Source organism: Oryza glaberrima, chromosome 12 (assembly GCF_000147395.1).
Source record: "Oryza glaberrima chromosome 12, OglaRS2, whole genome shotgun sequence".
Taxonomy (NCBI): Eukaryota; Viridiplantae; Streptophyta; class Magnoliopsida; order Poales; family Poaceae; genus Oryza; species Oryza glaberrima.
Genome location: NC_068337.1, coordinates 21,842,461 through 21,855,780, shown reverse-complemented (window position 1 = coordinate 21,855,780; position 13,320 = coordinate 21,842,461). Strand labels below are relative to the sequence as shown.

Genomic DNA, 13,320 nt, shown 5'->3' with positions numbered 1-13,320 from the left:
CTCCACTCCATCTCTCTCCATGTAGGAGTATATGTTTCTAGTAGGAGTACTTGTCCTCATATAAACCCCACACTCTTCCCCTACTCTTCAATTCTACTCACCACTCCTCTTCTCCATTTCTCTCTTCTCCTTCCATTTTTCTTGTGCACTTCTCTTTCCCTTGCAAGCTCAAGAAACCCAATTAATTAAGATAGTTGTGATCATCTCCAAGCTTAGCTAATTAAGCTACTAGTGGCCATGGCGGTGGAGGCGGTTCTTGAGGCGTCGAGAAGTAGTAGTGAGGAGGAGGCGGAGGTGATCGTCACGCACGGCGGCGGCGGCGGCGGCGGAGGAGGAGGAGGACAGGTGGAGGGGTGGGGGAAGCGGAAGCGGTCGCGGCGGCGGCGACCGCAGCTGCCGCCCTCCGAGGAGGAGTACCTCGCGCTCTGCCTCCTCATGCTGGCGCGCGGGCGACGCGACGGCGACGACGTGGCGGCGTCGGCGGCGGCGGCGGCGGCGGCGGTGGAGCACCGGTGCTCCGTCTGCGGCAAGGCGTTCGCGTCCTACCAGGCTCTCGGCGGCCACAAGGCCAGCCACCGGAAGCCGCCGCCGCCGCCGCCCGCCATGGTCGACGACGACGAGGTGGTGGTGGAGACGAAACCGGCGGCTATCGCGACGCCGTCCTCGTCGGCGTCGGGCGTCTCCGGCGGCGGCGGCGGGAGGGCGCACGAGTGCAACGTGTGCGGCAAGGCGTTCCCGACGGGGCAGGCGCTGGGCGGCCACAAGCGATGCCACTACGATGGCACGATCGGCAGCGCCGCCGGCGCCGGCGCGTCCAAGCCGGCGGCGAAGACGACCGTGGCGGTGGCGGCGAGCCGGGGCTTCGACCTCAACCTGCCGGCGCTGCCGGACGTCGCCGCCGCCGCCGACCAGCGGTGCGCGGCGGAGGACGACGAGGTGCTCAGCCCTCTCGCCTTCAAGAAGCCCAGGCTCATGATCCCGGCATAGCTAGCCAAGCCCACAAGATTTGTTTAATTTTAGCCATAAAATTCCATTAAATTAAACCCATAGTTTTTTCTGTTAATTACTTTCTTAATTTGGTGATTAGTCTTAGGAATGATGATTAGTTTGTGTATATAGCCATTGTTTGTTCATCTATCATTTGTATCTTGTAATTAATCCCCTGTTAGCTAGATTTGGTTTAATTGGATATAGGAGTTACAGATCAATTCTTTCATTGGTTGAATTGGTTTAATTTATGTATATATATACAATATGTAAAATACATGTATAAGAAAAATACGCATATGTATTTAATTTTTTTGTTAATTAATTCTTGGTTGCTCAGCTATAGCTAAATAATTAAATAGCTATAGTTAATTCTGTGATAGGTAGTAGTTGGAGTTAAGAGATCGATCAGAGATAGCTGTTGCTTGCCGTGTGATGCTACTACCAATCAGTGATCACTTAGCTAGCTTGTGTGCACATCTTATCTACTCTAAGACTGACCAAATCATTTTTAGCACGTGTATGTTTTTGTATGATCGATATACAAAGTGTCTTGATAATACTAGTCATTATAGGTTAACTGGTTTCGTAGCTTAATTACCTACAACCTCTTGAGATACTGTAACTTGGAAGGAAACGATTAATAGCTGGCTGGCTAGGTTGCTTGCTTGAGATGATTAAATTCAGAGGCCGTGTACGTGTCAGTACAGCAACAGAATTATGATATTTGTTCTAATTAAGTCGATCGATGATCAAGTACTGAATTAATACTGTTGTCACAATACTAATTAATTGCTGTACAGTTAGTGTGCACGTTTTTATCACCTATAGAATAAAGTTATACTTTATAATTAGCGGGATAATGCATGTTATGTGTACATGTGCTTTACTACACTTTTTATCATGTAGAATTTGGGTGTGACGTGGAGGAGAATTTAGTTGATCAAAACGTGGTTGTTGTTTGACCAACCTGTTGGCTAGGTTGCAGGAAAACTCTAGGTAACTAACAACTGTCACGAGTTGAAAAAGACATTATCTATAAGCATATGCTTGGTTAGTAAGTTATGGCACTAATTAAAGTACTTCTCCTAGGTAACGTGGTCAACACCTGAATTAACTGAAGAAAAATTAAAGACTCTAGGAACACTCTGGGAAGCTTGCTAGCATGGCTCTCAGAGCAAGTTTAATAGTATAGCTCACTACTAGCTTCAATTCATTTATAGCCAATCTAATAGCTAATTCATACAATAGTTGCTTATTATACTATTATATATGGTCCCACCTGTTATACACACATTGTATCTTCGAGCCCACGCTGCAGCTGGCTATATAGATCTATAGTTTGCTGCTCTTCAATCTTATTTTTTATCTCGTTAAAATATGTTTACAGCTGGCTAATAGCCTGCTATTGTACCTGCTCTCGTAAAGAAATTAGCAGTAGTAAAAAGCCACTAGTTAATTAGCTGGGCTTAGCTTGCTCAATCTGTGGATCGGTGGCGAGTCAAAACACGTAATTAAATCAGCAGTAATCTGTCTAAAATTAAGTCAAAATCCACTCAAACATGAGCAGGTGAGCACTGGATAGCTAAGGGATTCTCCGTGCGTACGTGCATGGAAGTCTCGTGATAATATGAACAAATTTAAACAAGGAACAATCTACGAAGCTTGCTAGTACTCTGCTAAAACTTCTCATGAAATTTAAAAGGCTCGCTAGCTAGCTAGCTACTACTCATATTGCTCATGAGCTGGAATGCTAGATGAACAGGGGCGGATCTACGACCGGGGTGTCAGGTGGCACCGACGATTTTTAACAAAATCTATAGCAAAATTGCTTATCCATATATTATACTCCCTCCATCCCAACATGTTTGACGCCGTTGACTTTTTTAAAAATATTTGACCGTTCGTCTTATTGAAAAAATTTAAGTAATTATTAATTATTTTATCATTTGATTTATTGTTAAATATACTTTTATGTATACATATAGTTTTACACATTTCATAAAAGTTTTTGAATAAGACGAATGGTCAAACATATTTAAAAAAGTCAACGGCGTCAAATTTAGGAAAGGAGGGAGTAACATTATGATCTAATTATAATTAGCATACAATGACATTAATAAACACGTGATGACACCGATAAATTAATTTTCTGGATCCGGCAATGTGGATGAACGAAGTCATGAATTAGCACTAGTTAATCAGGTCTAAAATTAAGGTCAAAATCCACTCAAAAATAATTCTCCATGCATGCATGGAAGTCCCTGGTGTGCACGCGTGTCTTCACTCCTGTTCACACCTCCAAGTAATAATTAACGTACGTGTATGAATTATACTGTTCTTTTATGTTTGCTAGTACATGAATACTTTTCATACAGAAATTGCTTTAATATATCATATGAATCTATTTTTTAGATTTAAAGTAATTGAAAACCAATCTACGTAGTTTATTTTTGGGTAAAATTAAGTTTTACGTGTTCTTACTTCTCATCATATCAGATATCTGATCTTGCTCGATGATCAGTTGCTTCTAGGCTTCTAGCTAGCTTTGGTTTGGTCATGGAACACGTATCTTTTTCAGGAAGTTTCTTCTTTCTTTCGAACTCAACGTTGATCCATCTAGAAGATATATGCAGGTACACGTACACACACATGCCGTACTGATGATCGATTGGTGAATCAGTTATCTAGATCGATTAACTGAAACCTATTATTCCAGCTACTATAGTTATCTAGATCGATTGGTGAATCTGTTAGGGCTGTGTTTGGTTCACGGTCAAGGTTGGATAGGATATGGCGGTCTATATTTTGTTGGATATGGCGATCCAGTTTTTTGTTTGGTAGAATGAATATGACGATCCAGTTTTTTGTTTGGTTATAGGGATGAAGGTGGATTTGGTGATCCAATTTTTTGTTTGGTTGGAGGGAGTAGGTTGGATTTATAGGTGTGGTCACCTCTCACTTGAGATGGTGAATATAGCCCCCATCAAATTAATGCATAATGCATGCATTTTATAAATTCTGTAGCAATTTTACACCACTACCTCTCCATATTATAAATACACATATAAAAAAAGAAAAAAAAAAGAAAAAAAGCAATAGATCTAGGGCTCACTGCCGCCGCCTCCTCCCACCGGCGGCCGCTGCTCGCCTCCTCCCGCCAGCCGCCGCCTCCCGCCGCCTCCCACCGGCCGTAGGCGCCGCCGCCTCCTCCCGCCGACGCCGCCCGCACCGTCGTCGTCGTCGAGTCTGCGTCGTCGTCGAGTCCGCATCGTCATTGTCACCGGCAGGCGTCACCGGCGGCCGCCTCCTCCCGCCAGCCGCCGCCTCCCGTCGGCCGTAGGCGCCGCCGCCTCCTCCCGCCAACGCTGCCCGCACCATCGTTGTCGTCGTCGGGCCCAGGCGACCGCCTCCCTCGCTCGCTCGCCCGGGGTGACACGACTCGCTCACCCAGCTCGCCCAGGCGCTCGGGCGGCTGGATCCGGGCAAATCGGCCGGATTCCCCCATCCAGCATCTGGGGGGAATATTCCTCTCTGGGCCGCCCCATCCCACCTCTACCCAGCAACCAAACACCCACAGAAAATGGGCCACCATGTTCTATCCACCCATGCATATCCCTCCATCCAAACACACCCTTAATCAACGCGTGCTCGTTTCTACCAATATAAAGATAGAACCAAAGTACGGAAAACAAAAACCATTAACATATAACTAATTAATTTTAATTGAGTTTTAATTAGGGTATAAAATTAAATAGAGTTATCTAGTAGTTTAAAGCAACTACTATATAAAATTTTTTTACACGAAATGCATCGTTTAGCAATTTGAAAACGTGTTAACGAAAAACGAGATAAAATCAAGTGTGGCTTAAATAAATCTATGTAGTCTTTTTATTGTTATTTTAACTGGGTTATAATTTAGAGGAAGATGGATATCCTAACACCTTATGCTTTCTTTTCTGTTAGAATTTATTGGTTGTCCGCTTAACGGTATAGGCCACATATATAAACCATTTCGATATATTATTAAAAAAAGAACTTATGTGACTTTAATATGCTCATAGATAGGCTTATCTAAAATACTAGAATACTTCAATACTACATAACATGGTGTGGATGTGGATGGACGGGTAGGCACTTGTATGAAATCAATTCGTTGATTAAGTTGGGATTGGATTTGATTAACTATTGGTCGTCATTTGGAATGATTGGGCTGTTGCACTGGCTAATTAATTAGAACAGCCTGCAGAAATGCATGGCCTGCGTTTCTTGGCCAGCATAATTAATTAACTAACTAACTAATTAATATACTAGCCTTGCAATCAGTCTAGCTAATTAATCAGTCTAGCCTTGCACTTGCATCAAATAGTTCGATCAGTCTGCTACATCTCCAACCCGAACATGTACTGTACATTCTCAACACATGGAGAATTGTTTTCCCATTTCCCCCTGAATTTGTTGATTTGCTATCAGTTATTGGATGGATATCGTACGGCTAATTACGCGTCCGATGTTAGCGCTCCGATCGGACGTCCGAGGCGACTTTTCATCGCTGTAATTAGTACGGACTACTCTATTGTAATATTAAACGGAGTAAAAAATATTTTTTTTTCTTTTCGTTTCTGCTCATAATCCTAACCCGGCAAAAACAATGGCGTTAACGCTGTGGGCCCGCTTGGCCCAACAGAGGTAAGATATCCGATCCAGTAACACTGTTGGGTTTATGGGCCGGGCCGAATTCGCGGATCCTCTCTGGGTGGACTGGGCCACTAGTCGGACAGGGGCTTGTTCTGCAGGCCTAATTTCAATGGGCCTGCATATGTGCTGGCTTCTCACTTCGAATTTTTTTCATTTTTCAATTTTTTTCTTTTAATATTTACAGAAATAATCCATCGGCGCAAAAAATTACAAAAATAGACCCTGCTGCCCTCACTAGGGCGGCAAGCTGACGTGGCAAACGGGGGAGGGACGGGCGGTGACGGCAGACGGGAGAGGGAGGGTTTTTTGCACGAAAACCCTTGCCGCGGCATAGTACTTTTTGGCTGGTACTTTTTGCATCTGGGTCCCTATAGGGCGGCAAGGGGCCCAGATGTAAAAAGTACCAGCGAAATGCTCTTTAGGGCCGCGAAAATTGCATTTAGGCGGCAAGGGGCTAAATGCAATTTTCGTAGACGGCGGCAGACGGCGCCATTGAGCCGCCGTCTGCCACGTCAGCTTGCCGCCCTCCACTAGGGCGGCAGGGTCTATTTTTATAATTTTTTGCGCCGATAGATTATTTCTGTAAATATTAAAAGAAAAAAAATTAAAAATGAAAAAAATTCTCTCACTTCTAAGTGATTTTGTTGCTACGTTGGACGCACACCACACTAATCCAAAATTGCCAACAAAAATGTTTTTGTCCGTTTAGGAAGAGAATCCTCTAACTTTGAGTCACTGATATATGGGCCCATTGAGTAGAGGGTTCATATGTCAGTGACCCACGTCATAGGGAAGTAAGTCAGAGGATCTCAATCCGTCTGTTAGGTATACCTATGCTCAATTTAGTTAGATAGATTTTTTATTTTTCTGAACCAATGACAAAATGCCGGTCAAATATATTGAGATGTAAATGGAAAATAATTACAACAATAATGATGATGATGATGATGATGGTGATTAGTAGGAATGCCTCCTTGAAGTGGCCATCTTCACTATACCAACACACAAACACCTAGAGCGGTGACGACCATAGTCAAGGATAACATAAACTCATTACGTAGAGTTTTTAAAAGGTTAATTATATATGCGAGTCAAACTTAATGTGAATATAACTCCTCTTCCTTATGATGTCTATGGCATCATCTAATCGATGAAGCTTGTAACAAATAAGGGTTGCACTAAGGACCCTCTATGTTTTCATCCCTCAAACCCATGCACCCAGCCCCCATCTCTCTTATGTAGGTTTTCTTGTTTATATTTTCTTCTAGTACAAATATCATATTCTATTTATCATAATATTTCGGTGTTTATATTTTCTCGTGGTACATATATGGCATCTTCAATTTCTCATCTCCTATATTTTACCTGTTATGGTTCGATGACGAGATTCTTCACGAGACGTTGAAGACGGATTAAGATGATGCTAACTTATAACTTGACTTAGTCCAACTTCTAGAGACATGAAACCCTTGGAAACCACTTAATGGTGGCCTGCATGAGAGGCAGTACACCGGCATGCACGTTCCATGGGTCACCTTTACCAACGGCCTTGTTGCAGGCCACTACTTAACAGGGAGCAAACCCTCATTAGTTTAATTAATCAACTACATATTGTACACTTGAATAGTACACCACATTGCCTTCTATCACATGATGTCAACTAGCCTAAACTAAACCCATCTCCCCTGATGGTCATGTTAACTATCAATTATAATTATGGAATCCCAAGTACAGAAAGATGGCTTTTGTTGGTCTTAAATGTGATTAATTTTGTAATTAATTGCCTAGTGGCACTGGCATTGGCATCCTATGTGGAACCATTTCAAAGGGGTGATCTTGGGTTCTCTTTGGATGCTCCTTCTTTTGCTAATTGAAAGGTAGTTATGAGTAACAGGTACTGTGTTAACTGTATGGTCAGCAAGTTAATTAACAAAACAAATTATTCTCTCTCTTTTAACATATAGAAGGAGGGCTGCTAAACAATTTTCTTTTGCAAAAAAAAAAAAAACATGCCAGCTTGCCTATGGTTTCTTTTTCAGCAAATCATTGCTTTTCCGAGGAACTAAAAACATTTCCTTTTGACCATATTTAATTTCAAAAACCAAAAAAAATATGTGGTTAAGGAAATATTTAATAAAGAATCTTATAATAGTGTACATAGACACGTAATTTGCAGGGGAATATAGCTAGACAAATCACACCACATGTCAAACTTGGTAGACACTATAGTCTTTGGTTGATGTTGAAACATATATAATGGACAGTAGTTACTTATACAAATGTTAAGATTTGAAAAACTCAACCAATGAAAGGATCACATTATGTCAAATATTTGCAAATTAAAGTATCTAACAGGGTATAACACTTTCTTTTGACCTGATGCTTAACCTGTCGGTTAACATGTCAGATTAGTTTAGAAAGCTTCAAATATATATGATATATATATGGACCACATATAGAGTACATTGACTACTATTTGGACTGGATCAGTGAAAGCAATAGTTGCATCAAAAGAGGGTCACCACATTGATAATCTCTCCATATCTATCCATTCAAAAATCCATTTTCTTTATTCTCTCCAATTAAAATCCTTGAAATGGACTCTTCAACATATCTGGATAATTAAGTAGTGTGACAACCGAAATTAAAGAGAAGGAAAGGGAAAGAGAAACAAAGTAGCTGATGGTTCATGGGCAATAAAGTAAAAAAGGTTGTGGAATCATCCAATAATCCTAGTTTGAGATGCACATGAAGAAATGGGCCTAATGTCTTGTTAGAATCTGAAATGCATGTGGATTGGTTAGCTGAAAAAGATAAAAGAGGAGGGGAATAAGTGTTGGATGTGTGACATGATCGATGTTCACCTCTCTCTATGTAGGGCCAAGGACCAATTCAGCCACACATGCATGCATGTATCTAGATTCTAGCTAAGATCAATGTTTATTTATTTATGTTTTACTCTTGGAATACTAATCAAATCTTGATTAATTAATTGCTTCAAGGAGAGCCCCAGCAAAATCCAATCTGGGCACTGTTCTCACTGGACTTTTTCCAAAGATCCATCCATTAACATGCTTGCACAGTAGTGTGCCTGTTCAGACTCAGCAGAGTAGGGGCCAGGCTGAAGGCAAATGAAACACCAGACACCTTGCAATTGCAAGAGGATATATATATCATGAATTCATGATGGAAGATTTGATGTGAATCTTTCCTAATGTCCCTAGCTAGATATGCCATGTGGTGTTCATTACTACATAGATCAAAGTTATTGCATAAGCTCTGCTGTAGCAGTAGTTATTGGTGGTATTAGGTTCATGCTCTGAGTAATTAGGTAGCCATGAACTTAATTAGTGCCATGCATCTTTGAATGGGTTGACAAGAAAATATGAGAGAGAATCAGATCATAATATTTTTTTTTTCTCACTTCTCAAGAGAGTTCAATGCATGCTTATATGGTTGTGGATGATGAATTACTGATGAAAATGATTACATCCATGCCCATGCATGAACCTAGCAAGCATGGATGAGAGAAAGAATATATAACACATGCCAACTTGGCAAGTCATGGGCATGGTGATCAGTTCAGTTGATTGTTCTCTCTGAGTTCTAACTTCCAAGCATCAGGCATATGGGCATGTGAACCTGTGACAACTAGATAGTAGTACTCCTATTCAACCAAAAAAAAAATGATTTCAGAAAAGTTTTCTTTAGAGGATTTCAGAAAGAGTTTGCACAGTTCAATTTTGCATCTGACTGCAAACAACCACAAAAGAGTTAATCAGTGATGATGCTACTAGTAGGGTCTTTTGCCAAGTCATCATGTTCTTGGCCAAACAAGAGCATGCACAAAGCACAATCACAGCTTTATTAGTTGCCTAACACAGGGTCCCAATGAAACACAATGACACACAGAGGGATCCAAATCTCACTTTGACTTAAAAAGCTGCCAATCCATGCATGCCAATGTCCTGTCACCTAACCACACACTGTATGTACTGTACTACTACTACTATGATCATCAGTTCTCCAGTCTCTTTCTTGCCATCATCTCAATCTCTCTCTGATGGAGTCATTAATTGACAAAAGGATGGTTTTTGTGTTAACCAGCTTTTGCTTAGATGATATCAGTCTTTCTTTTGGAGGACAAATTAATCTGATGGAGCCATGGTTGGATGGACACAAGAAAGTGGGTAGGGAATGGTTGCCATGCTGAACATGGACACATCTTCTGTGCAGCACTATGATGAATTAGGGTGGTAAATCAGCTCACATCAGTAGTCAGTGATAGTGTAGGCCATAGCTTATGCTTTCTCCCTCATAGGATCATAGGACACCCTCTTTTGCTGGAGATTCATGTCCTCTAGAAGAAGATTACAACTGATGAGGCAGAGGATGGAGATTCTTGAAGCTGACTGAAATGTATACATATACTCTCTGAAGATGTCACTCTTGGTCATATGGTTTGTTTACTTGTTTATTTTGAAGCTAGCTTTGCCAAGCTAAACAATTTCTCTTATCACTAAATTTTGTTGCCACATAAGTTATCAAGCCACATTTGTCATGGAACAATTTTGCTGTTGTAACTCATGATATCTTTCAAGGACAAAACAAAAAAGGTAGTAAACTTTTTTTTCTCATGTTTCGTTTTGCTCTCTTGAACAAAACTTGTGGTTACGTGTCTTATATCAAATGCTGAAGATGTAAACCGTTTTCATTATTAATTTTTTTCCCTCATCATACAAATTATGTGCACGAGCAAACAGTTATGTAATTGAGATGTTGTACTGGAATGATTAATAGTAACAGTGTCTAAAAGGGAGCAAATGTTTGGAGTAATGACAGGGGATGTGAATCCCTTGCTTTGGTCGGTAGGGGATGCAATGCAGGCCAGCTAACCTGCAAAAAATATGCTGATGGATCTTCAGATCTATGAGCTGATATGTAGGGCAGACAAAATATTGGCCATTGGGACTTGTGAGCCAATCCAAATCCCATGCCAGGATCCTAGATCACAGCACTATTACACCAATGCAATGGACTTAAGTACTTAACTATTAATACCTGCACAATTGATCCCCCAAATCTTGCAACAAAAATTTAATGAAAGGAGAGAAAGAGAGAGATAGGGGCAGATGTGTAGGAGAAAAGAAGGGTAGTACAGGCATGCCCTCATAACAATGAGCAGATTCCTGATCACAATGTGGGGAGTCAGCACCATGTGTCAAGGCTCACCAGTGTGACAGATAAAAAGTTTGAAGCCTAACATAAATAGTATAAAGAGAAAGAGCAAAGCTTGTACTTTGTGTTTTGTTCCATTTCACCATAGCCACCTCAAGTTTTCACTATTTCTATTTGGCACTGCACCATGTAGCTGCAGGCCTCAGTGTGCATATTTGCTAGTACATTTTCAAGGTGATGTGGAGTATAATTTGTCGGAAATATCCAAATATAAACAGTTTTCCAATGCAGTAGAATTTCCTTAAAAACAATTGTTAGAAAGTGGATTAAAACTCGGCCTCTGCATCCAAATCGGTCGTACACAACCAAAATTTCTAAACTGTTTCAATGTCCAAATCATCAAGTAAAAAAAACTAAAGAGGTAATAAACAATTTTCTAATGTAGGAGAAGCTCCTAATATTGTTAAAGAAAAAAAAAATCCTACATTATAAACATGGACTAAAATAAGATTGTAAGTGCTGATTTCCAATGTATCATGTATGTCACCTCTCATTTGTATGCTACCATGATATTGTAAAACTTCAGGTGCAACAATGCATATGACTTGAAAATTAATCATGCAAAGAAAGCAAGAGAGAAAAGTATATTAGATTTTGGGGAGGGGACCAAGAAAGATGAAGTGAGATTAGCTTGCCTTCAGGCAAGAGTAGACCACAAGTGTTGTTAATATACTTTGAAAAGGGGAGCGCCATCATTGGGAAACGTTTAAGGAGACGATGGATATGATGAGATCTTCTTAAGCACAGTTGGGGGTTATTTTTCATCTATTTTTCTGAGGTCAAGTAGTGTGATCCTACCTGACATCACAATTAAGGATCATCCATGATGCTAGGATGTTAATATAAGTATATACATTCAAGTTATCTATATATTTGTATGCACTCTGTTTACATTAGATTTTGCTTAATACTTTTACTTCAGAAGTTTAAGTTAGTGAAGTTTGTAGTCAAACCTGCACACTGACACAAATTTGGGTCAAAAGAAGGAAAGGCCGGTGCTTCAGATGGCCATGGAGAAGACCAAAGCAACGTACTGAAGATGTAAACAAATGAAGTTTGGTCAAAAGAGAGAACAGAACTGACCCAACATGATCTTTTGAAAGAAATTTCTTGAACATTACATCAGGTACTTTGACTGATATTCTATACTTCACTTCCACTGTTAATCCTCCCTTCACAGCTTCCCTCTCTCTGAAATCAAATACTCCATCCATATAAAAATATAGTAGCTACTTTTGAAGTTTCTCATGAAAAATAAAAGGGTAAATTGGAACCATGCCATTATAAATTTTCCCAAAATAAAAAGGGAGGTAAAAAGATTAGATTGCCCTTCACTAAATGTCAGTTGATGGAGGTAGCCAGATAGGTGTGGGATGGTGGGTATTTTGGACATTTCATCCCTATGAAGACCCCTTAATTAGTACTTAGTACTTCAAAGTAGTTATATTTCAGCATAAAATTTAAACACTGGAAATAGCCATATTTTAAGAGGCGAGGTGTTTGGATTTCATATCAAGATCGTCATCAATGAAAGCTCTCCATTTGCTCTCTGCTTATCTCCATAATTGCACAAGTTGATGATTGATCAGCAACGCGTGTACCAAATTGGCCTAATTTGGGGTCCCAAAATTGATAATTAGAGGGACCATGTATACTATGCTGTCACTCTTGGGCATTAACTCCTGACAGAGAATGGACGGCTTTCATTATATTACACTGTGGAATATAATCTCACATCTCTCATGCAAAATACGCAATTATGGATGCAGTGTCACGGCTCCTAACCTTCACTGTCAATTGAAGGTGAGAGATGCTGCTCATCCCCGACATGGAACCTCAGAGGTCACAGCATGGGCCTTGATTTTGTCTGAAAGGAACTGATGCGATATGTGCGTGTATATTTTGCTACATTTTTTCCCCTCTCCATTCCATTGTCTGAGACTTTATAGGACATTTATTCTTCTTTTTCTTCCTTTCTTAAGAGGATAATAATTTATCATCTAGAAAGCACCAGTAATATGGTGTCGTATTACGTCGTGGGTACATAATTATATCCTATCTATATGTGTGCGATATTTATGGGTTTTCAACATAAATTTAAAAAGGCTAGAGATTTCAACAACTTGAACATATGTTAGGAGACTCTGCATTTACCAAATTGCGAGTATGCTTAAGGTATGGGTCTCTTTAGCATATATTAGGGGTGTATCCATGGTTGTGTATGTATAGGAAATGCATGCATAGTTGTCTGCTTCTTCTGTCCTATGAAAAACAGAACTAATACGAGATTTGACACATCATAATACTACAAATTTGAACAGACGTATTATTTACTAGGTTTGTCTTTTATGAGATGGAGGAAATATGTACGTACGATGTATGCGTCTTCCATCCAAC

General features: G+C 40.4%; 1 protein-coding gene across 1 annotated transcript; it reads left to right on the top strand.

The window, feature by feature from the left end:
- Window positions 1-1,312, top strand: LOC127757742 (zinc finger protein 1-like). Its single transcript, XM_052283308.1, has one exon. The coding sequence runs from the start codon at window positions 238-240 to the stop codon at window positions 985-987; it is 750 nt and encodes a 249-aa protein (XP_052139268.1). The 5' UTR covers window positions 1-237; the 3' UTR covers window positions 988-1,312.
- Window positions 1,313-13,320: the final 12,008 nt, after the last annotated feature.